Source organism: Manduca sexta, chromosome 15, assembly GCF_014839805.1.
Source record: "Manduca sexta isolate Smith_Timp_Sample1 chromosome 15, JHU_Msex_v1.0, whole genome shotgun sequence".
NCBI lineage: Eukaryota > Metazoa > Arthropoda > Insecta > Lepidoptera > Sphingidae > Manduca > Manduca sexta.
The window spans coordinates 1,148,263-1,174,982 of NC_051129.1; the positions used below are offsets into that span (position 1 = coordinate 1,148,263).

The 26,720-nt window shown below is 34.6% G+C and overlaps 1 protein-coding gene across 3 annotated transcripts; it reads left to right on the plus strand.

Moving 5' to 3' along the window:
* Positions 1-375: 375 nt before the first annotated feature.
* LOC115447804 (uridine-cytidine kinase-like 1) lies at positions 376-26,235 on the plus strand. 3 transcript variants are annotated; one of them, XM_030175040.2, is made up of 11 exons: positions 376-538; positions 12,025-12,149; positions 16,235-16,414; positions 16,753-16,859; positions 18,312-18,482; positions 18,857-18,993; positions 20,342-20,528; positions 21,052-21,141; positions 21,569-21,728; positions 21,983-22,326; positions 22,853-26,235. In XM_030175040.2, exons 1-11 carry the CDS (start codon positions 486-488, stop codon positions 22,967-22,969), a joined length of 1,671 nt encoding a protein of 556 aa, XP_030030900.1. In that variant the 5' UTR covers positions 376-485; the 3' UTR covers positions 22,970-26,235. The 3 variants fall into 3 exon arrangements, with proteins under 3 accessions (XP_030030900.1, XP_030030899.1, XP_037294699.1); XM_030175039.2 differs by having other exon boundaries at positions 414-922; XM_037438802.1 differs by lacking the exons at positions 376-538; positions 12,025-12,149 and adding an exon at positions 555-922.
* Positions 26,236-26,720: the final 485 nt, after the last annotated feature.

The following is a 26,720-nucleotide window of genomic DNA, read 5'->3' on the forward strand; positions in this document are numbered from 1 at the left end:
TGCTTTTGATGTGGTCTCTTATTATTCTCAATAGTAAATAAACTATTTAAATAAAATTATGGAGTGATGACAATATTTACTTATTGTAAATATTGATTATAACAACTCAAACATTACTTACGTGAAACGGAACGTAAATGAAGTACGTTCAGAAATATAATCCGTTTCAACTACAAAAATTAGTAAAAGACAAAATTTTAACATAACCTTTTTTATTTGTTAGTATAAATATCAATAAAAATCTTTTAAATAATATGCATGTTAAAAGTTTATAATAAATAACCGGAGTAATTTGTATCTTAAATAAATAAACCTCAAATGACAGGGCAAAAAGATAAAAATCATTGACGTTTACAGTTGATGTTATTTCTGAACGAATAAACAGCCGTCAAAAAAACTACGTGCGTACGTGCAAACAAGTCGTGAATTTAACAGAATTATCACAGTTTTTAAAATTAAAATAATAGTCCACGCGAGCGCACGCAATGGCTGGGATGCTGAACAAATTCGAAACGCCCAGCTCTGCCAGCTCCGATAGGTAAACCGATTGCTAACCTTATGTATTGTTTATTTAAACAGCTGGCTCGTGGTGTGTTATAAATTGGTTGCAACGCATCCGTTTTCAGTGTTAGCTTAGTCATCGTAGTGTGTGAGAGGTGTTTTCGCGTGTCGTGCTAAAGTTTGGAAACAAATTAATCATAAATTTGGAAATAAAACTCGCTGCACATAACCTCAATGCACGCATTGTGGTTTTATTTTTAGAATATTATTTAGTACGTTAGGTGTACGCTTGTCGGCGTACAATCGAGGTGCGTTTAGCACGTGCTCGTGCCAGCTCCGGGCCGGCTCCAGGGCCACCTCGCATGGCAGGGGCCAGGATTCAGCAAGAAATGGATTTAGTGCCTTTGGTCCTCGGAAATCCGTAAGATTTTTTAATGATGGCACACTGCACTGTGTTTGTGACTAGTCGTGTTTTGTGTTGCTTTTCGTGTGATTTTACCAATGCTTCTATTTATTAATGCTTGCTTGTAATTGAAGCTGCATGAAAAATAAACACAGTAAGTATCAAAAACTTGACATAAGTCTTATATCACCTGCATAATTCGTTAGCACAACATAGCAATAACCTTCAGACATCATTACATTAAAAGAAAAAAAACAAAACAAAACAAAATAAACATGCAGTGGTTGACCTTCAAATTGATAAGTTGGTCTGTTTGGTGTTGTTTACGACTGCACAATCACCACTGATAATGATGATAAAATCTTAGAGATACAATTTGTACCAAAATAAATAATTGTCTTGTTTCTAGAATATTCATGAGTAAAATTTTTCCTCTTCATTCAACTTATGGAAATTTTCCTGAAGTAAAAGTAATTTTTAAATTATCCTTAATCAGTCAGAGATCATGTGTTTCTATTAGTGTGAGTTTATAATTGATTCTGTAGTTTCAGAGGTTACAAAAAAATCACAGCCTTTACAACTATAATCCTTTATGATACCATTAACCATTCTATGGGTTTACCAAAATATGTTCCACTACAATGTGAAAAGTATTTCAGCTTAGTTTTTATAACCAGACACAAGGAGATCTAATACTAAATATATTGCGCCAGAAAACCTGAATTGCTGGATTTAGGAATTGAAAGGAAGACCTCCCAATGTCCCAATATGCTTTCAGTAAATCAACAAAACTATGGGTTACTTCACTCATATGATTTTGCACAATAAATCAGTATTTGACTAATAAAACCAAAATATATTGATTATAGTTAAAAAAACTCCAAGATGGTTGCATACTTTTGATTTTAAAATTGACTCATATTATTAATTTACAATGTTGAAAAGGCTATCAGCCACATTCTGACATCATAAAATTTTTAACATAAACTCTATAATATGTCATTCATGGACTATTAAGGTTTTATGATGGTGAATGTTTGTTAATGTTAAATGCTTGTTAACTAGCCTTATCACATCACTACATAGATAATCTATAGATTAACATGACTTGCTAGCATTTTCACCTTTTACGAAAGTAAGTTAAAAAAGTTGCATCCCAAAACATTTGTTAGCTTTTTTTTTACTAATTAAATGTAAAAAATATGCTAACAAAACCTTTTTAAAAATAAAGTCAACTAGCTTATTACTAACTAAACAGAATATTAAAATTTTTACTATTCTGTCAATAATCCTTCGTTAAACCGTTCAGGTTCATGGTAAATAAATTCAGAATATTAACTTTTTCTAAATTAGTACCAAATTGTTTCCATACAATGGTTTGTTCGTTATTACCAACATTTACTAACACTTACAAAAGTTCTAGAAAAAAATATAATTAATAAACATCAGAATCATAATATTTGGAAGCTTAACTTCTTATGAAAATTGACATTACTTAAGTCCCGAAGATTATTAGGGCCCCAAATATGCAAACATATCTATACTGTGCTACATATTATGAAGTGTGTTAACAAAATAACATGTTTTTGCCATCATGTCAATGTCACGGAGTAGACATAATTATGCTAAATAATAAGTAAATAAATGATTTGTCATAATTATCATGTGCCAAGTGCTCATGTTTGATTAACACTTTGAGGAGGAAGTACACTATTAAAATAGAATATTTATAATATATATTTATAAATATGAGGTGAAAACACTCTTTATTTAGTGCGGGAGTCAGGCAACAAAATGTATTTTTTGGCTCAAAATCTTAATTATATTTACATATATCTAACTTTTTTTGATATGAAAATAGAAAATGATTTAAGTTTATAACAAAAGGCATCTTAAATTTTCCATAGTATTTTTAAAATATATAATATTTAAAGATAGCTACTGTATTAGGTAGTTCAAATAGTAGGCAGCAGCACCAATTTAAGATTAATCATAAAACAGCGGAATAAAACAGAACACTACAGTTCATTAGCCTTTAATTAATGTAAACAATAACACAACTATAATATATTTTTAGTTATCCAAAGTGGCTGGAGAAATAAACAGTACATGTTCTGATTATTTAATACACCTACTATGTTGACCTTTAAGGAATTATGTAAAGCTTGTACGTGTTTTGTATGGATATATGATTAGTTCTTATAGAGTGATACCGTGCATTATATTAAGCTCCACTATTGAGAATCAGTAGCGATAAAAAAAAATCCTTGTTACTGCTATGCTCAAGGAGGTTTATGCTATGATTCCAACTTTATAAAAGCGATGATGCTTTATTTTAGAGGTTTGAAGATGGTCTTTCTCATTGCTCTATGGATAAGCAACAAACCATGCAGTTCTGAGCTCAAGTTTCGGGAAGAATAGTGTAATCCGTCAATTTCTAAAAAAAAATATGGGCACATGTGTGATGAGGTTACTTTTAATTATGTCTAGACTAAATAAATCATTATAAATGTCATCTCTTCATTGATTGAAATAGCTTCACCAGGAAGCATGATATCCATCTTGTTAAGTCAGCAAAAACAATAAGTACTTACATTTTAAAGTTAAATGCACATAAAGAGCGTCACAAGGTCTTGCGATTTACCACACCTTTCCAAATGCGTAATCCGTTATTAGGAATTCTATGTGTGGTGCTAAACGTCTAACACTAAACTGTAGGGATTGTATCTATTCTTGTTTTACAGGATTTGTCCTGTTGCTTTTCTTGGTAACTCTTATAATGGTTGGTTTAAATATTGTTTTAAAGTTCATTAAAAAAAAGGTAAATCCTTTTCCTTATTTCATTTAGAACAGTTTCATACATTTCATTGCTTAAAAGAAAAATATTTTCCCTACAATTCATTGACAATAGTTTCATCGGAAAAATTTTAGGTATTTTACCTGTACTTACAAGGACGGAAATTTTAGGAGGTTTAAGGACGATTTTGTTCGGCGTCAGGAAATTTAAAATGACTATGCATATATACAAAACGCGCAGCAACAACGTTCTTTTACTATATCTACATAAGTGCGAGGCAAAGTAGAGACTATGAGCTCCATGTAACAATATTTTTTAACATATAATATAAATTAACATATAAATTATTTTAAACATCCCATACTAAAACTAAAGGTAATATTTTTTATGCTAGAAATACCCATATTAAATATATTTTATACCGAAACATAAAAATATTAATTTCTCTAGTTACTGTATTATTTTTATCCGGAATCAGCAATTCCAGTGATGGTGGCCGTAGCATTAGTGGACAAAAGTGCGAACAGCTATATTGTAGCCAAGCTGGCAACATGCCATGCAAAGTAATTAACTTTTATTTGATACTTTGCTAGCGGGAAGTGTTGCGATACGGAATTGCATTTTTAAATTAAATTTATTTAACCAAGGAGATAGAAACATCGTCTAATTCTGCAGATGTTTGATAGAAAGAGACAGATATAAGCTATAATAATAATACTTTAGGTATATACTAACTACATTCTATGTAAAAATGTTATTGACTCGTATTTCATTATAATCTGTTCATACAAAACTTGAAAGAAAAAAACGCCAGACCGGTGGTTATAAGTCCGCCAGTTGATCTTTTGTACAATGTGCAACGTAATGAAGTGAATGTAACTTTCTCTTTCACACAAGGACTGCATCCGTGTGAATCATTGAATTATTATTACATTAAACATTATACTAAATGTAGGTAGATATTGTAACTTTGATTTTTAGGTCGACCAACACGTCAGTCCTCCCTGTGACCATGAAGGCTGCAAAATGTTCGAAACGTCGCGACCATGAAGTGAAAAATCGTCGAGAACTTCATAATATAAAAAACCGCCATAAAATCTGGAAAAATAGTTTTATATCAATGTCTAACAATCGAGTGAATCATTACTTAAAATATTAAGACAATATCTCTTCAACACACTGCAATGTTTTTCCATCGTCTAGCAAATCACATTGACTTTTTTTGCCTAATCATTTTGTTGCTCGAATCTCAAGTTATCCCAGTTACTGTGTTGAGTATTATAAATCTGAACTTTTTTTTGTTTGAACGCGCTAATTTCTGAAAGTCCTAGTTGATATTAAAATTCTTTTACTAATATAAAGTTATCCTTGAGTACTGTAGGCCATTTTTTTATTTGGGAAAAGACTTACGTGTCTGGAGTAGCGAGCAGAGGCTAAAGCCAATATATATTTTTAATATAACAGAACGTGAAACTAACTAGTGACAAAAACATAAAATAATAAAAGTCGTTCATCAAGTTTATATTTACATAATGCCAGTTCTGTTAACAATAAGTATAATATACTATAATAACATAATGTTGCATAACATCAATCTACAGCACATATTATTTTTTAATTCGTACCACTAAATAGGACTACACTACACCTGATTGCAAGTATAGAGAATAATTTAGCTCAAAGGAATTTGTAAAAAATAGAAAAAAATCGTTTAACTCATTCGTATTATAATTTCGTTTGTCAAATCAAATATTTCACGTTAAACATAAAAATAACTAATCATGTTTATACCTACAAGTTCTATTCATCCACAAAATTATCATCCGAAGTATCATTGTATTTTCAGGATTTATTATCAATAGAAACGAAACGTGCATTTTGGTATAGAATGCCTATATCCTGTAGAAGACTACAGGATTTACAGTACAGGACTACAGTATTTTTTTTTTATAAACTAGAGCTGATGTAAGAACATCAGCTCTAGTTTATAAAAAAAAATACTACGCATTAACATTATTTGACTGTATATCTGAAAAAAAAAACAGTATTCCGTTAATAAGGCGTTTTAATTATATGTAAACTGCTTATCATAGTTTGTTTATTATTTGTGATAAAAACTACTCAAGAAACTATTTTCATGACGCAATCGATGACTACCGCAAACCCAGTATTTTCTTTAAACTTAATGGTAGTAGTGAGATATAGATAGAAAGTAATGCTAAGAAATAGGTAGTAATGCAACCTACCCACACAGGGGAATTACCGACCAGTCAGACATACGTATCTAACGTAGATTAAATTACTTAGAGTTAATATTATGCACCAACACAAATTAGCCATAAAACTGAAGTTGAGACACACCTCTACCTCTTATCAAGCTGTTATCACCGATAACGAGGATTGTGTTACGTGATCAGACTAGGTTTTGCGCACGTCTAGCTACGTAACGAGGTCAAGTTCTCATAGTTTCAGGCCTTTAAGGAGCCGTTTGATGCCCGAGACAGGAAATTATGTAGGTTATGAATGTATTGTTTAGTGTAATTCCTTATACACAAGACTTGTTAGTAGTTAGTTGTATGAGGTCAGGACTAAATTTTATTGCGCTGTTTTATGATGTGGAAATTAGGTATAAGTACATATGATCTATTATTTATCATATGTTTATGAAGTAATCTCAAATATCAGACCACCGTACTACTAAGGAGTCTTTCGTATTCAGATTTAAAGAAAAAACTAGTGTAATTACTTGGTATTGAGTCGTAAGTCGTAACATCTAGCTTACATTATCTTGAGACATATCTCGGGATAACATAAGCTCTAAGACTTATTACATAATACATACCTCTTATTGCTACTACATATGAGCAGTCATAGTTCCTACGATCAGGAAAGCCAAAAGCTCGCCAGTCATTCATTTGTAAAAAAATCTTAGTAATTCCACGTTTCATAAATAATTTGGCGTGTCTACTTCTTTTGAAATCAAACCGACAACGTAAACGTAAGTCGTAAAGTTTTGTTGTGACTCTTGACGCATATAGACGTCAATACGAGCCGCGCTAATGTTTGCACGTAAAAAGTACAAATTTCCGAGCATTGACCTTCCGCGTTCAATGAAATTACTTGATTATTTATTCGCAATCTCCCTCCCAAAGAGAAGAAAGCATGAAGGGTTATGAAAAATTGCGAAATTGAGGAAGGAAATGCCGTGGAGCATTGTGAGTTTAAATGTAAAATTGTTGACTGTAAGTTTAATTCATGTTATACTCTTTAAGACAAGTACTTAAATATGTTTATCGCTAAAACACATGTTCCATTGCCCGCCTCGTGTCGACTGCTGCATAAAAAACACTGTAAATAATACACATTATGTCGTACCATATATTCATGACGTGTTTGTAACATTCAACATATTGGCAAATACTACAGCCCTTCTCAGAAGTGACATCAGTTATTCAGAAAAACTTCCAAACATTATTTCAGCTACAATTCCATGAAAGATTGTAAATAGATTACTGAGTAAATTTATGTTTTACTTTGTCCAAGTCGTTCAATTTAGCGAATGAATGATTACTCGGAACTGCAAGGACTCGCGACGTGTATGCACGTTTTCACTGTCTGCCTAATGCGTACTATGACGTCCAACAGATCCATCAATCTTCTAATACAAAGTGATTTTTACCCAACTCATAACGAATGTATGTGTTATAGTGTCCTTAATTGTGAAATTTAGCACAGCGGCATGCGACATCAGTTAAGTTGGACCCTGAACATCACTGTACTTGTTTTAAGTTATGACTTAAACGCATTAGCGAGATAATTTTGTGCTTTTCAATTTTATTTTTACATAGTTCGGTTTCATTTTTGTTTTCATATTCTTTATAGACTCATTAGTAATTAACACAGAGCTATTTCATCATTTTATCGCCTTCGTCTTAGATTTATTCCGTAGAATATGTAACTTTCACGCGTTCGGTAGTAGAAGTTTGTAAATCGATATATTTCCGTACAATAATAGCTCTGCGTAATATCTTCACGAAAACAATCTAAATACACCAATGTGAATTAGAGGGAACAATACTCATAATATCATAGCTCTAAACTTATTTTGACTTCGTCAACAAATACGTTTACCTGTTGTATTTTTATCATACACTAGCTGACCCGACAGACGTTGTCCTGCCTTAACTATGTATGTATGCACGCGCGCATTCTGTCGATCGTTGACAGTTATTTCAAACCACTGACAGTTATGTAAAATTAATATTGTCGTTAAGTTTTTTTAAATTTTCTAATTTTCCGCGCAAATTTTTTGAATTTTTTCTTTCATAAGAACCTTCTCCTGACAGTAACAAACACAACAAAAAAATTAGTGAATTCGGTCCAGCCGTTCACTTGTGATGGCGTGACAAAGGGAAATAGGATTCATTTTTATATATACCTATATAGATTAGCTTTCTCTTTTTTCGAAATGTTTTCCCGGAGTAAAATTCCGCTTTGTATTTCCCGGGATAAAATGGCGGCTACATTTTAAGTAAGACAGTATACACCATCAAGTGAGCAACTTACTCGTCTCGATAAATAACAATTTGAATCAGCAAGATATACAATATCACGAGAGGCCCAGATATCAGTGTGGGATTTGTACGACATTGATGTATGTGCCAATAGTGACCCATATACTATAGATATCGTGACTTTGATGCGCAGAACAGACGGACAACACAAGATAAATATGACGAATGACTATTTTAATAAACAATTCATTAAAAAGGGTTATCAGGACATGTACGTATTATTATTTATTAAGATACCTTTATCATTTACAATCGCTGCTTTAGACAAATAAAAATGACATATCATTTTATTGTTGTATTATTTAATTGGCAAATAAAAATAATCATATTGGAAGATTGCCATTTTGAGTAATATAGTAGTAGTATTGGAAATAATGTTATAAAAACTATGTTTTCTAACTAAATTTTGATTCCGCTATGAATTAGCCCTTCGGCTATTCTATTCGACTATGAAAGAGGCCGATATTGTACAGATACGAAGACATCTTAATATAGTTATCTCGTGGTAAATTATAATTAATGGTATTCATATATAATGGATGGTAATCGCCTGGTTATTTTTGATAAGGCCAAGATACTAAGAATTTCTAGTATTTTGGAGATATCAAATAAAATAAAACTTGTTTTTTTTTTATGTTACAAGCATTATTTTCAGCAGGTGGTTAGAGATTTGAATGAAACTTACGAATCGAGCTAGCGGAACGAACAGCCCGTGGCATTGGCCGCCATTTCTATTTAAAACGTTATCGAACACAGAAAATCCTAAATCTTATCCGAGATTCTCTCTATTATCAGACATGTTGTACTTGAAGATTTTTATATAAGAAACACGATTGATGTTCATTGTTCCTTCTTCCAATTGATGCAAACAATAAAGCTACTGAATATACGCTGATTTGCTTCTTAATCCAAAAAGTGACTTCTAATCTATACTTAAACTCAATAGAAACACACAATAAGGAAAGCTAGACTGCGCATGTTTTCAAATTCAGCGATAACTTGGCACCTTTTCCCATGTAGCTCATTCGATCGATAACTTTAATAGTTCGGTGACTTTCCACGAGTCTAATGTTTACCCAATGTATCATTCTACTAAAATAGTGATTGACACCGCATAGATTAAACCAGTGGCTTTAGAAGTATACACTGTTGCACATAACTTAGTAAAGGGTTTTCAAAAACTATCCCTCAAACCAAATATGAGTTGGAAGTTTGGAATTTATTTAAAATGTGGTTATTTGTGTTCAGGCTTTGGTTTATATTTAAAGTCAAATAACGCACGAAAACTTTAAAGAAACAATGTATGGAATCTGGCCAAAAATGTAAAAAAGGGTGTCATTAAGGAAAAGGCGAATAACGTTGCTGATGGGAAATCCCACATGGATATTTATTAATAAATGCTAATGTGAAATCTAAATCCCATTTAAATATTACGAGAGGCGGGTCTCTCGAAACTGTGCCCTAGGTTTAAACAGTACATGGCTCTGATATACCCATCAAATACCTTTTTGTAAAAGAGAAATTCTAAAGGAATCCAACACCTCAATACCTTCAAAATAACGTTTACAAACAACAATTTATTGCCTCGTACGCCACAGAAACTAGTCTCAACTAGAAAAGCAATAAACATGTGCTAAATTCTACGCATCTTAATTCAGTGTAACGAGGTTATCCTATCAACTTGAAAACGTTTTGCTTCTATCGCTTTTTATACTGTTTGCGTGCATACTTAATTTTATCGGACAATCGTCTCATTGTTCAAGTAGTTAATTGGCTCAACGACGCTGATTAGTAAATTAATGTGTTCCGACATTGTTTTAAATGACCGATGAGGGATTCGTTATTCGTACTGTGTTACTTCTCATATATTTCAATTAGCTTGTACACTTCTCCATAAGAATGAAGTAGTTTCGAATGTGAAGAACTAACTGTTTTAGGGCTGCGTGGTTGACTATAGCTAAGCCCTCTCAGTAGTAGAGGAAGGCCGTGCTCAGCAGTGGGCAGTATATAAAACAGAGCTGGTAACATTATCTATTATTTTATTCACGGCTCTGAGCAGATGAAAGTCCTTTTCCCTTAAGAGACTTTCAAAGTAACGGAACTATAAACTAGCATCACAAATTATCACAATCTACCGCACTGCCATTTCACAAGCTTCTCACTTAACAACTGACATAGAGCATCACGGTGGTCCAATAAGGATACAAGTGGTAATCATTCTTGCACTACACCTACCAAACCTAATAAAATTGCTGAATCTATCTTGAAAATTAATGTATAATCTTGCTCTGCTACTCCTAAATGTAAGTATATCAGTGGAGTCCAACTATCTCAAACCACGTGTCCTTCCTACAGATTATTTTTATTTTATTTATTTTTATTTTTATTTTTATGGATTGCCAACAAAATTTACAATGTTACAATTATAATTAAAGAATAATTAGAAAACACAATGCACTATTGCAATTTCGATTACAGGCAACCACAACATACTCTGTAAAACAATAAAATTAGAATAACAAAACGAACTCAATAAAACTCTACATAATCAATTAAACAACTAAAAAAATGAATTATATTAAAAAATTAAGATACAAATTACCGTTATCAGAATACTATAGGTCTTCAACATAATCAGATAATATTTTTTTGAATGAGAATAGAGGGTTACCGTAAATGTCGATGTTATTTACTTTAGAACAAAGATGGTTATAGTAGGCAGACATACGTGGAATGGGAGATTGTTTTCCTACATTGGTTCGACAACGGCGAACATGTAATACGGGACGTGGTCGACGGGGAGGACGAGAAGGAACACTTAAATTAAACTTTGTTATTAAATTGGAACAATCGTATTTATTATTTAACAATTTATGCAAGTGTATCATGCTTAGAATATTTCTTCTAGCACTGAGTGATTTCATGTTAAGGTATTTTAGCCTATCTTGGTAAGTCATCATATTATTGGGGATGAACCTACGATAAAATAAATGTTTGAGAAACTTTTTGTACACTTTCGATTCTTTTAATATGAATTTTATAACTTGGTGACCAGACAGCACAACAATATTCCAGTTTGGTTCTTACGTAACAATTGTATAGTAGTATCGCTGTAGAAACCTTTTTAAATTCTTTACTACATCGAAGTACAAATCCGAGTGATTTGTTAGCTGCGTTTAGAATTTTGTCAATATGGTTCGTAAATTTTAATTTAGTGTCTACATAGACCCTAAGTCCCGAATATACGACATTTCGTTTAATAGACTACTTGCAATATTGTATTGAGTTTGGATAAGTTTATGTTTGAGTGAGAATTTTATATGGTAACATTTAGAGGCATTTAAAAACATATTATTTACACGACACCACTCCACAAGTCGATCCAAATCTGATTGTAATAGATCAGAGTCATTTACATTTTTTATCACTCGCATTAACTTTAAGTCGTCAGCAAATAAGTGATATTGAGAATATTTAAGTAACTCAGTAATATCATTGACATAAACATTGAAAAAAAGTGGACCTAGGTTGGAACCTTGAGGTACACCGGATGACGCTACAAAAGATTTAGATTATTCAGACTTGCTGTATTTACTCCTTGGAACTCCAGTCCGGCAAAAAAATATCGAATGCCTTTTAACAGAAAATCTCACTTGGCTTGAACTATATTATTTTTTGTAGGATATCATGCATTTTCTGTGGTCAGGATCTTCGTCAGTAGTTTGTTTATACGATATGCCTGTTTCCAGTGACACAGAACTAGCCTTGGAGCTGAGCGAGCAGGTGTTCCTGGACGATGAGGAATACGCGACCAGGGCTCCCGCGTCGCCGACCACGGTGCCCAATGTGCGACCATACCGCCCACCTTCCACTGGTGAGCGATTTGATACATTTTAATTAATAATAAGAGGCTTTGCCGCAGTACTTTGTATGCACTGACGATGCGAGCAACCGCCTTTTTTCAATCCATGGCCTCAATCAGAATAATATTTTTGATAAGCTTACAAATGACTTATTTTAATTGGTTTATTATCGGGATCGGATCGATGATTAAGATAAGATAATTTTTTAGTACAAATGTACGCCTAAAGAACGCCTGCACAAAAATCAAAAATACATCGCGTCATTTTCATCATCACCTTGCTTGCACATTATTCAGGATTGGCTCTGGAATTTTAAATTCCAGTACGCAAAATTGTCTGTTTAGTAAAACTCCAACTGCGTAAATGCCTGTCACAAAAACGAGATTCGCGAACCGCGTCATTTGTATCCAATATTTTTTCACAAATTTAAGTGGTTATCGGTGTTCTACAGTTTTTTTTTTTTCTTCTCTCTTTGACAAGGCGCTGTTCTACAGTTATAGTTCTAAATCACTGAGTCGATTAGCTTAGTAATAGAACTAAATCCAACTAGAAGGTATTGGACACACTCTATACGCTTCATGATTAGTAAATGAATTGCCTTTATGTAACATTTTTTATTCTTAACCTACCGTTGATATTTAATTTAAGCATAACGATAAACTTACTGACCTTTGGAATAAAAAGATTCATTTTCGTCAAACGGTAAACTGACCTTGCGATCTTATGATTCATACGAACACTTTTAATGTCCAAATCAGAATTACTTAAATAAGCAAGTGAGGTGTCACGTAAACCCGTATATCGTTACTTAGTTTAACTGAAACCATCTATATTCCAGTTAATTTATGAAATACTAGCTTTTGCCAGCGGCTTCGCCCGCGTGAAGGAGTTTGCCATGGCAATTTTTTTTTCCGAATTACTTGATATGTGATATTACCTAATTACCTATATAAAATGTATACTGTTTATATAAAGCTGCATCTTGCATGTATGTACCAGGCAAACATAACGCTGTAGGTATGACAGCATTGTCCTCATCAACGCCACGCACTACAGTAAAACTGAGTATCATGACATCTAACATCAGACGTATAAAGGTGACGAGCTCAATACAATACTTTATGATGATACTATGATGATTGTGTGTCAGGTGTGGTATACCCTCAGTCATCTTCTTCTGGAAGTGGTATAAAAAGTACAAGTACACCAAAAGATTATTATCCCGTAGACTGAAGTACCAGGCGGCCATGAATGGTATAAAAAGTATATACCAAAAGGTTGTTATCCCGTACACTGAAGTACCAGGCGAGCATGAATTGAAGGACACGCTCCTACATATTTCCTTCTCGACGCTTATTAAGTTATGATAGGTTTTTAACCTCGTACAATTCAGTGTCGTGCGTCGACATTGACCGAACTATGTGTTTGGTGTGCCGCGCGACCGCCCGCGTTTAAACGAACTTTTAGCAACCGTAAATTGTAAAAAATATTTTTTATCCTGTATTTTTTAAGAGGAAAACGTGCCATTTTATATTTCTTTTGTTCTGTGTATGTTTATGAGTGTGTAATCATTTATAGTACGCAAAAATAGTAAAGCTATCTCTTAAATAATTCTTTGGTGATAAAAAACATTTTTAGTTAGTTTTTTTTCGTGAACGACTTGGTATTCCAATTTCAAATATTCCTATTCTTGTTTTCTTAGTTTTAATCTTTTACTTATTTTACGAGGACTGAGCTTTATTGTCTTAAGTCTCAAAGTGATGAACGCGGTGTGATGTCGTGCAGTGTTTAATTGAATATTGTTTAATATTTTTATAGGCAGATGTGACGTTTAGACACTCGTTAATCAACAAAGACTTCATATAAGCCCATAGTTTATAAAACTTAGTAAAGATGCATGTAGAAGTAAATACATAAACCGGTTAATGATTTAGAAAGAAATATCCCACAGAGAGACACCAAATTATAGTTTAATTTTTAGAACGAAGAAGTGTAAAGTGGGACTCTTATATCTAGGAAGGTTTTCCCCGTGAGTGAAGCTGATTGTGTACAAATGACTGCGCTACATAATACTAGCAAGCATTGAGTGGGCCATATTTTTGCATTACTTTACTACACTGTATTTCGTTACTTGCCATGTACAGTATAGTTACTTTGCCCTACTGCGATAACAAAACTGTGCCTGTATTTATATTATTGTTAAAGGAAAATATCGTATCAACCAGGTGCAATAGTTTGTGTTTTTATACTTACGTTTTGCTGTTGTGGTAGGTTAATTGAAACCATTCATTATTATTCAGATATGCTAATTATGTTTATCTACTATGTACATTTAAAAAAAGCATTAATAACAGGTTTGTTTACAATTTCAAAATGATTATGTTTTATTGAACTGAATGACGTCAGCAAGTCGATCGTATGTTAAGCGCGACGATTATCCATAAACAAACCATCCGATCCAATGTTAATTACGAAGCCCTGCACTCGTCACCTTGGGTTTTTTTATGATCACGGCCTAGTGACCACTACACGTGATGGTAAGTGGAGTGGGGTCCAATAGAATGTCGACTGACGAGAGATGATTACCCCTCGACAGTCGACACAATTATGCCGGCCTGTTGCAACCGGATGTACAGTCTGATCCCGGAACGCGACACACTTACGTGGGCCACTATGGCGGGTCTTAATACCTTGCGTACGATGGTCACTATTCGGGCGGATATGAAATATATTCTAACGCCAACAAAATAAGATAAGATTTATGATTCAGATTAGATACTTGTGTTATGTTTGTTGGCAGAATAAACACATACAAATTCATGTATGCAAGAAAACTGGCGTCTAATGTGGCGTTTAAAAAAAATTGTATATCTTAAAAAAGAAAAAAAAAGTATATATTGACATAAAAAAGTATTTACTGACTAAATATTCTCTAAGGTAAATAATATTTTGTTTAAAGGTATACCTGCTAGCCAAAATAATACAGTGAAATATTGAAAAGAAATCTTTCAGAGCATGTTATTGTAGTAGTCAGACGCATTCTTGGAGCAAATTAACAAAGCATTCACGTAATGCATGCAAATAAGAGGAAGTTTTAAACCGAAACATTGAGTAGCAATTCGATTTAGTATTCCGTAACACTGACTTTCGTGCACCACTTGTTGCAAAGGTCACGGATTTAGACTTCATAGTTTATTAAGTGTGTGGTGTGCGAGTCTGTTTTGATCACAGAGGGTATACTTCGAAAAACGAAATCCGTAGTTTCGGATGACAAATCGCACGTTTTGTTATTACGAAGCGGTACGGATCCGATCCGTACATCGCAATGTTTCAGACATGAAATTTGTAAGGACTTATATGGTTTCGCTATCTCTTCTTAAAACCATCTGCGAGGATAAAGTATCATTGCGTTCTCCAAAAAAAAAATACGGTGAATTGATCCTACCACTAAGGTTAGCTACCGAACGGTGACGTATCCGAAGTAATTTGGTAGTACAGTTAAATCCGAAGTTCGTCGTCTCTTCGTTTCGGTCAGATGTTTCGACGTTCGTTTTTCAAAGTAGACCCTCTGTTGTCTATGCGGGTAGGCAATGTTGTCTTTGCATTTGAGACTTATGTCTCAGTGCAGTAATACTTTAGAACTAAATTTTCTAGATAAAATTATGGTTATCAGGTATCTATTAAGTATTAGATAAATTAAGCTACTGTTTGTTTATAAAAATCCGCCGAGACGAATTGATTATTTTGTTATACAAATGTATGAAACGACTTCAATCCAATTAGAATATTATGGCGAGTGTTACGTCCTAATATTTAAATGTGAAAGTTTGCGAATGTGTTTGAATTGTGTTGGTCAATTGACCGATTTGATGTAATAACTGCTAAATGCATTTAGAAGAAATTTAACATTTAGATCAAGCAATTTACAGAAATACAAGAAGTACCTAACAGCTACGCTATAGCAGTTCCTGAATAGTGTTTTTTTTTTAATTAATATCATCCTTCTAATTCCCTTCTCGTTCCTCAAAGGATTCCCCCCACTATTATTGGTGTTCATGGTTGAAATGATTACTCACTTCATCATCTCTATCTCCAGGCTCGAACATCCTAAAGTCCCCGCGGGCGCGTCGCGTGCGCACCACATCGATGTCGCAGTCCAACAAGCGCACCACGGCCGAGAGCATCCTGCACGCGGACCGCAGGACGATATACACTGCAGGCAGGCCGCCCTGGTACAACTGCACAGGCGGGCAGGAGGTCGAACCGTTCTTAATCGGTGAGAATGCTTTATAATAACATTATTTAGATATCCATTATATTTATTACTTATAATTCGTTTGAAGTATTTTTTGAAATAACTGTTTCAACCAGTCTCAGCCGAGTTCAAACCCTAAGTCGGATAAATAATGTTGAATTTGCTGTACCCAGTATCGGCCCGGAGTCTGGAATTTATGCTCCATGGCAAGCTTACCTCTATCACATTTTGACGGAATTTATATCAAGGAAAGTGCATGCACTAGTTGCGCCTCTGCCTACCCCTGTCCTTCAGGGATAAAGGGGTGGGTGTGTACTAAAGCCAGTCTTTGGGGCATGATACGAACAATAATAACGCAGGTATATGCGGCGCGAGTGCGTCCGGCAAGACCACCGTCGCGACAAAAATCATTGAATCTCTGAACATACCGTGGGTCACCATCGTCAGTATGGACTCCTTCTACAAGGTACGTACACAACAGTGGCAAAGGGCCCATATAACCCGATTTATTTATTTATTTTACACTTTATACACATGGTATACAGGCGGAGTTAATGCCATGAGCATTCTCTCCCAGTCAACTATGGGGTGGTGTAGAGATGTCGGAGGCATATGCATAATAAAACACATAAAAAGAGTAATAATAAACAAATGTAAAAACGACATATTTGCATTTATATATGCATGCATGTTTCATGTCGGCTTTCCTTTATGTAGAATTTAATTAACCGACTTCAAAAAAAGGAGGAGGTTATCAATTCGACGTGAATTTTTTATTAGAACGATATGCTGTATTTATGCATATTAGTGCCTATATGTTGTGTCGGGTTCCGTTTCAGAACATTTCACCTTCCGCCACTGCTACACAAGCGCTATTGCACGGCCATAGACAATCCTATTCAAATTCAGGATTTATAATAATTTATAAAAATGTATTACTTAAGTATGTGTAGTTAACTTCTATAATTGTCGATAGTAATTTAAGATATAACTGAATTGTGCTTCGCTGAATATTTTTTAACATTTGAATAAATTATTATTTTAACGTTATAAGAAGACACGCGTGGTCACCTTCTTCTTAAGAATTTATATATTTAGATAATGATTTCTTATGTTTACGCGAATGTTAGCCATTAAAATTAAACTACATTTCGGATTCTATCGCGGTTTTTTATATTTTAGTTTTCTCCCGACGTTTCGAAGACTTTGCAGCCTTCATCGTCACGGGGGTCAGTCCGCCCCGTGTCCATAAAGGCTGCAAAAAAAAGTAGTTTAATTTTAATGTACGCAAGGATGTTAAAACCCGCCATAGTGGCCTGTGTCGCGTTCCGGGATCAGCCTCTGTATATCCGGTTCCAACAGGCCGGCATTCTATAGGATCCCACTCCACTTACCATCAGGTGGAGAGTGGGGTCACTTTGTCGTGCCAATAAAAAACAACCTTCTATTTAAATGCATGCGCTGGCTTCAAAATCCACCCCTTTGCCACAATACATAAGACAAAAATTCCTTTCCGAGTTTCAGCCATTAAGTCAGCATTACTTTCGCATACACAGGAACAAACATAGTTGTTTATGTTACCTATCGTAGTCCTGCGAAGTTGCTACTGTTTTACAAATAACCTTGTATAATATATGTATGAGTTTGGTTTGGCTGGTATCCAGTACTTGCACTTCACTACATAATATAAAATAAAGTCGCTTTCTCTGTCCCTACCTTTGTATGTTTAAATCGTTAAAACTACGCAACGGATTTTGATGCGGTTTTTTTTAATAGATAGAGTGATTCAAGACGAAGGTTTATATGTATAATAACATCCATTAAATAGTGGAGAAATATTGCACCCGTGCGAGGCCGGGGCGGGTCGCTAGTATGTCAATATATAGATAAGTGTTGACAGTCCGGCGTGACGTTGCAGGTGCTGAATGAGAAGCAGCATCAGCTCGCGACCCGCAACGAGTACAACTTCGACCACCCCGACGCGTTCGACATGGAGCTGCTGATCAGCGTGCTGCAGCGCCTGCGCGAGGGCAAGAAGGTCGAGGTGCCCATATACAACTACGTCACGCACTCCAGGGAGAACAGGACGGTTGGTGGTTTGAACATACTAATTTAGGCACTAGTTGAACCTTATAAGGGCTGTATTACATGGAATTTCCGAGGGGGAGGGGGTGACATTGGCTTTTTCTAATAAGGTAGGTCCTGAAGTATTGACCTAACACGAAGTGATAACAAACACTAAAACTAACTATAGCCATTTAATACGTGTCAAATGCTTTTCCGATTCCATTTTGAAATGGTCGACGAAGTATTCAACAAATATTATTTTTTGTAAAAACGAATGCGGAAAATTGCAATCAGGTTTGCTTTTAGTTTCACAATCAATCAAATATTTAATCCCAGCATAATCAAAAATTAAACAATTTTTTTAAATAAGAACCCGTTGCATCGAATTTGTTCCAGAAAACCATGTACGGCGCGAACGTGATAATCTTCGAGGGCATCCTGGCGTTCTACAACGCGGACGTGCTGAAGCTGCTGGACATGAAGGTGTTCGTCGACACGGACGCGGACATCCGCCTCGCCAGGAGGCTGCGGAGGTGCAGACCCTTCGTTTTATATTAAAACTGCAATTATTATGCACATTATAAAGATGAAAAGTATGTGTGTTAATCCAGGACGTAGTTTCTTTATTGCTTTGAATGACGAGACGAGCTTGCAGTTCGTCTGATGGTAAGCGATACGATCTATAAACAGTAGAAACACCAAAACCTTGAATTACAAAGTATTGTTTGGTTTTCCACTGCGTTCGCCAAGACAGACATGAGATGTTAAGTCTTACTATGTCCAGTAGTTACACTGGCTACAATGTCCTTCAAACCGGAATATAACAGTGACTACACGCTGCTGCTTGGCGGCATAAATAGCATTGCAGTGGTACCTACCCAGACGGACCCTCACATATGAGAGACCTACCACCAGTGAACTTAAACTAAACTAACTGTTACGAGGTAGCTGTGATGTCATGTGTTATGACTGTATTCTCATCGATGGAAAAAAAGCAGAACTCTGATATTATACGTGTTCAATACCTGTTGCGATTACTACGTTCATTAGAACATCACTGGCTCGAATCGTTTGATGACCATATGGTATAAATAAATAGGTATAGAAATGATTCTCGAATATTTTTTATCGATACTCGAATTTTATGTTTAGTTTTCCTATTAATTGATTTTTTTATCGAAACGAATTATATCGGCAATTAACTATCAACAGTTAAGGTTAAAGAATTTTATGCTCAATAACGTAAATTATTGAGCATAAAGTTTATAATCTGGTTCATTAAAGAAACGAATCTAAAATGGCGGCGCTTATCGTGTTCTCTAGCTTATACACTAGTGTCGTCTGTACTGACTAACGCGTGTACCGTAGACAGAAAAATAATCTCTCTCGATTTGCTTTCACGCTGTCTTGAGGCGCCCAGTGATTTTTATCACGAATTCGTTGTTATAATTTTCTTTTTGTACTTGTTGTTTAGTTTTGTTAAGTTGAAAATGAAGAAATGTTGGGATAGAATCCCTACTATTTGATAAAACCGTCTCATAGGCAGTATTAATAAATGAGTAAATAATAATATTTATTATTATTCATTGTTATGATTGAATGCTAATTAAGTATAATTAATTAGAAAAAAAATTGGACATGAAATTTTATATGCTAAGTGTACTATCTGTCAACGTAAGTACAAGCCGCCATTTTAGATTCATTTCTTTAATACATCGGCTTATATAGAAATGTTTCTCGGATATTTTTATCGATACTTGAGATTATGCATAGTTTTCCTATTCATTGAATTTTTTATCGAAATAAATTATATCGGCGTAATTAATTATCGACAGTTCACACCCGAATGTTATTGTATCGTGTGCCTCCCGCCGTCTGCAGGGACATAGTGCAGCGCGGTCGCGAGCTGGAGGGCGTGCTGAAGCAGTACATGACGTACGTGAAGCCCGCCTACCAGAGCTACATCGCGCCCAGCATGGCGCACGCCGACATCATCGTGCCGCGCGGCGGAGACAACCTCGTCGCCATACAGCTCATCGTACACCACGTGCACAAGCAGCTGCAGCTGGTGGGTTCTACGGGGTCAATAGAGACAGTTAGGGCGAAAAATATTGCCAGATCAGTCTTATATCTATCTACTTAAAATACATTTTCTATTACCTGTTTTTAAATTTAAAAAAAATGGGGTAGTTATCTGACAATCATTTGGACCAAAATTTCGTTATTTTTTACTCTCTTGTTGTATGTCGTAAATAGTATCAACCTTGTATTGTATACCGTCTCACTGCTGGACACGGGCTTCCTCTACTTCTAACAGGGTTTAGACTATGGCCATGTTAATATAGTATGGGTAGGCCATACATCAAAATAAATACACCAATGACTAGACAGTATAGTTACCAAAATACCAATTGTAATCAATTGAAGATGAAGATTCTAAATAAGATACTACTATTGGCCTTACAATAAAATACCTAGTATAAATCATTAAATATAATAAAGAAGCCGAAAACATCGATACTTGACTATCGATATAGAAATTATAATAATCGATAATAACACAAAACCTAAACTACCTTTCATTGTTGCAGCGCGGTTTCAAAGTGCGTGAGAAGTTGGCGATCGCACACGTCGGCCAGCCCGTGCCCGACTCACTCTATGTACTCAAAAATACACCGCAAGTAAGCAGTCACTTAATGTTACAGTTTATACGAAAAATATGTAACAATCCTTGGATTCCTGGTCGATGTTTCAGTGGGCTGTAAAAGACATAATGTTAGGGATTCGGCCCATTGGTCGTTCGATGTCATTCCGGACTCCTCAATGCTAAATCGTTAGGCCCATGACTCGAATATAGCCACCCAGTTGGCTTTGAGAATACCATACACATAACGATATAGTCATGGCTGCTATACGCCAGCTGCCTTGTCTCGAACGAGTAATGTATCGGTATTAATTAATATTCACCCAGCGAGTCAAGTCCCTAATCGTTTTAACATCAGTCGAGGTACCTTACATTTCTATTTTAGTCGAGAATATAGTCATAAAACACTGTTAACTGTACTAAACAAGATTAATATACACAAGATATAATCTATTTATACGTAGGTACAAGGTCTGCACACATTCATCCGCAACAAGGACACGCCTCGAGACGAGTTCATATTCTACTCGAAGCGGCTGATGCGGCTCGTGATCGAGTTCGCGCTGTCTCTGTTGCCCTACAAGGAGCAGATCGTCGACACACCGCAGGGATTTGCTTACAAAGGTATATTATTATAATTCATAAAAAAAGAGATAAAACTATCGATACATATTTATCTGTTAAGTGAAGTACAGTGTCTGTGAACATCCAAAAAAATAACGTGGAGACGTTATCGACTTTGATAGTATTACTGATCGAATAGAACACTAGACCAAAGCTCCAAATTTATCGATATTCGTGAAATATTTTATCGATATTCGTTACCTATAAAATAATATGGAATATCGAATTCAATGTGCTTAAAATAAATGTCACAGGTCGTAAATGCGAAGTGGAGAAGATCTGTGGTGTATCGATCCTCCGAGCCGGTGAGACTATGGAGCAAGCAGTATGCGACGTGTGCAAGGACATTCGCATCGGCAAGATTCTCATCCAGACCAACCAGCAGACAGACGAACCCGAGCTCTACTACCTGCGGCTCCCGAAGGACATCAAGGACTACAGGGTGATTTTGATGGATGCCACGGTGGCCACAGGGGCGGCTGCGATTATGGCCATCAGGGTCCTCCTGGATCACGATGTTCCTGAACACCATATTAGCCTAGTCTCGCTGCTCATGGCCGAGATCGGTGTACATTCTATCGCGTATGCTTTTCCTAAGGTAGGTTTGTTGTACAGTGGGAGATTATGCTTTTGTTTATGCTATAAACGAAAGTGTCGTGGCGTCAAGGTTGTGAAAATGCTAACATCTTAGAATTAATAAATGGGTTGTATTTGAGCCCCAGGGTAAGAATTTGTGTCAAGTGTGAGGAATGGTTGCCTTTCTATTACTATATTCCCGTGTTAAGCTCAAAAAGAGTTCTTAATTTTTATGTCGTCAGATAGCCTAAAGAAATACCCAGCCAATGAACTTACCTAAATAATGGTACCTTGTTTAGAACTTGTTAAAAAAAAACCTTAAAAAAGTTTCTCTATCTCAGTTTTACATACAAAACCATAAAACTATATTTACAAAACTTCGACTATCTCGAAATAAGGTTTCCCTCACATACCACTCTTGCGCTTAGCACGGCAGCATGGCATGTATTATTTTTTAACCGGAGACGACTAAATATACCTTCGCCTCACATGAGCTCAACAATGTAATAAAAATAATATCCAAATCAACTAATTTCGCAAATTTCCAGGTGAAAATCATCACATCAGCCCTCGACCCTGAGATCAACGAGAAGTTCTACGTACTGCCCGGAATCGGTAACTTCGGCGATCGTTATTTCGGCACGGAGCCTTCAGAGGAAGAGTGAGACGGAACGATTCGCCGGTGAGAGAAAGGAACGGCGATATCGCACACTCGTTGATCGTCTCGAAACAGGTTAGTTCATATCGAACCGTAATAAACAGAATTTATCACTATTTATTCAACGCTTCGGCAATAAAGCTTCCTCGTACATTCATATTCATAAAGTCGGGAGATATGAACCAACCTATGTTTTCACCAAAAACTGTGTACAAAAATTAATCGAATAGGTTTATCAGACTGTTGAATTATTGACGATAAATTACGTGAAATACGTAATGTAATGTACTGTACGTTGATACAAAAATATTCATGATGTTTGTGTACTGAGAATAATGTCGATTATTAATCGATTTTGTACGATTGTATAATTTTTTGTAGTTTACTAGTTTATGACATTTATAATCCAATTATTGTACTTATTTCTTTTCCATTTATACTGCCAATATAACGTTCAATTATATTTATGTTTATCGATAAGAGACGATCAACATTAGATAACTGCACTACGCACGCGGTATATTATAATCGATTGCTTAAGCCTCAAATTCGGGGTTGCAATTAGTCTCTTAAAATTAGCTAATGTCGTCGAAAGTGGACTAAAATGATTCGATGAATTTATCGACATTGCACGCTTTAGACGATGATCGTACTGAATGTATTTATTTTTAATATGAAATAATGTCGACATTTTGCTATGGAAAGTGAATGGACTATTTTGGTCTTTAAATAAAATATTTCCATAGCTCAGAAGAGAGTCTATTGAGATTCCACTCCCAAAAAAATATTGATATAAACTGTTTCATTCCAAGTGATGAAACAGAATCATAAAATAACATATTATTCATAATAACACCCCCGTTTTTATAAACGTGCACAACTTTCAGCACATATTTAATATTGGAAAATTATACATCGCACACATAATCTTTAAATTCATGACCTTTCCCATGCATCTACATAACATTTCATATTTTTTTATAATACTGGTTTTAGTGTTGTGTCGAAAAACATCTAGTCCCCACTAATTTATTAAAAATATTTTAGATCTCATTTTAACGTTAAATCGACTTTAAGTTATAAAATTTTATAAAGAGACTAAACAAATATATTTATTATATTTGGTTATTACAACATACCAGAAAACGAAAACGTTATTGGTATGTTCGGTTTTAACTAACCCATTAAATAATCATTAACTTCCACTAAAAATATTAATAATTGACCATTGACATATAAACTATTATTACAATAAAAATAAACTAACCATCAAGTCACAAAATATCAATTGCGTAGCCAAAGATTGGGTCAGTCCCGAAAACGCTTATTAAATTATTACAAACGTATTTCCATAGAAAAATGTCGATACGTACTAATTGTATCGAATTGTAATATGTAATGCTTGTCGTGATTTCGCCATCGCACTTGCTTTCAATAAAAAGTACAAAAATATTAATATATAGTATATACTCCACTAAATTTCTAGGGAATAGAAAATAGATAGATGGTTATTTGCGGCAGAAATCAAAACAAAATCAACAATCGATTCCAATCGTATTAATGCGAAATTAACTAAAAAAATACTCATCTGGCATGTCAAGCATACTTTATGCTATTGTTATTACTTCGGATGACCAACACCTCAGTTCGCGCCGTCACCACGAAGGCTGAAGTCTTCGAAACGTCGCGATAATATCCGATAATAGTTTTATTTTATAGCAATCGATATTCACGAGTCATTCTTTTGGTTTATTAAAGCATTATTTTGCAAGAAATATATCAGCTAATTCTTAACAAAATTCAACTTCTATATCAGTTATATAATACCCCCAATATATATAAACTGAACTAAATATTGACTTACCCTTGAAGATAAAGGTCAGCTGCGTTATTAACAGACTGCTTACTGCCCATTACGTGCAATGTAGTCCTTCTGCCAAGTAAGTCAGGGCATAAAAACTCCGTAGTAAAATCGTGTTATAATATCAAACAATAGATTATATTCTGCACCAGACAAAAATATTAACTTGGTTTCTGGTAATACGAGCATTTAAATGTGCTTTTATCGATTATATTGAACTCAAAAACAAATACTTATTTCACTCTTCTTTACCCGTACCACACAGTATCATCAAAAGCAATATCAAAAGCCTTTAACAAAGTTCCTATGTTTTCGAAATAGAAGCTAAAATGATTTCTATATTCGTAACAGTAAAGTAGCAAGTGCGATGGCTGATTCGTATTGTATTTAAATGTAAGTATATAGTCCAGGTTGATCCGATGTACTGACTAGTGCTACGCATTTCTCCAATAATGTTAGTGAAGCGAAACAATCACTTATCGATATGGGCCATTCTTTATCGACTTTTCTTTTCATTATAAATATATAATACCTACTTAAAATTATGGAAGCTGGCTTTTGAAATATTTTTATTGATTCATACTTGGAATTTATAAGATATTGAAGGGATCATAAAGCAAGCTTATAAAAAACTACTTGCAATAGAACACGACGTCTCTGTTTTGATGATATGTCATATTTGTAACTTTTACAGCACTTTAACCATTAATAAACAAAATAATGACTAGCTGTTTGCTTCTTGATACCCGCGTAATACTGTTTCGAGAGAAAAGTCCTGCTACATATTTTCCCGGGATATAAAATAGCCCATGTCCATCCCAGTGTCTCAAACTATATACATACCAAATTTCATCGAAATCCATTGGGTAGTTTCTGAGTTTATCGCATTCAGACAAGCTAATAAATATGGCAGATGACTTTTCTTTAAAATGTATTTTATAGATTTTTTTAAGAGGAACAATTCCCTCTTACATGTTTGTTGCCTAACTTTAACCGTTTACGCAACACACTCAACAGATGCTCCCAAAAGGAATATGTTTTCCATTTTTTGTAAAATGTTTCATTATTCTCCGCTCCTATTGGCCATAGCTAAACGTTATATAGCCTTCCTCGATAAATGGGCTATCCAACACTAAAAGTATTTTTCAATTCGAACCAGTAGATCCTGTTATAAGCTCTTTCAAATAAACAAACTCTTCAGTTTTAGATTGGTATAGAAAGATTAATTGTTCATATTGATAAGTGAATGTACTATATAACTATCCAGTGACCCAGTTCAATAGAACCATGGTGCTTTTATATTATACAGGCATCTCACTACGTGTTCCGTATACACTGCTATCTCAAATGTAATAAAATAAGAGGTATAACACATGTACTTAAATTAATTTACTTAATAAATTATTTGAATTTAACGCGTTTATTTTACCCTATGACTTTTAAATAAAACAACGTAATTTTTGTTTGCTTTTAATGTCAAATGTAATATATGGCGTCTATTAGTGGCTGTAAGTCACAAAATCAAATGCTGTAATTTGTATTTCGTCCCCATCTAAAACATACTGTTCGTAAGATGACAGCTATATATATTTACCTCCTATTTTATGTACAGTATTTGTCAGAATGTCATTCCCTTACAACGCTGCCGAACTTGTTCCTTTATTTTAATTTCTTTTTCAGTATTAGGCATTAATTGTATGTATTTTTCGTCGCTGCGACATTTAATTATGTGTATATATTGGCGAATATTTTGTTAAGACCTCGCTGATGAGAGAAATAAAAAATTACTGATATTATTTAGATTTTAGTTTTTAATTAAGTTATTTATTTCGCAGTATTCGTGTACTGTCCTTTAATTTTATTTTTAATTTTATTTGTCGCGATCTATTTTGCTTAA

Excerpts from the sequence above, each read along its gene's own strand:
- LOC115447804 (XM_030175039.2), top strand. The coding sequence starts at position 864 with ATGGCAGGGGCCAGGATTCAGCAAGAAATGGATTTAGTGCCTTTGGTC. Across the intron at positions 923-12,024 it reads CCTTTGGTCCTCGGAAATCC|TGACACAGAACTAGCCTTGG; the intron begins GTAAGATTTTTT and ends GCCTGTTTCCAG. Across the intron at positions 12,150-16,234 it reads ATACCGCCCACCTTCCACTG|GCTCGAACATCCTAAAGTCC; the intron begins GTGAGCGATTTG and ends CTCTATCTCCAG.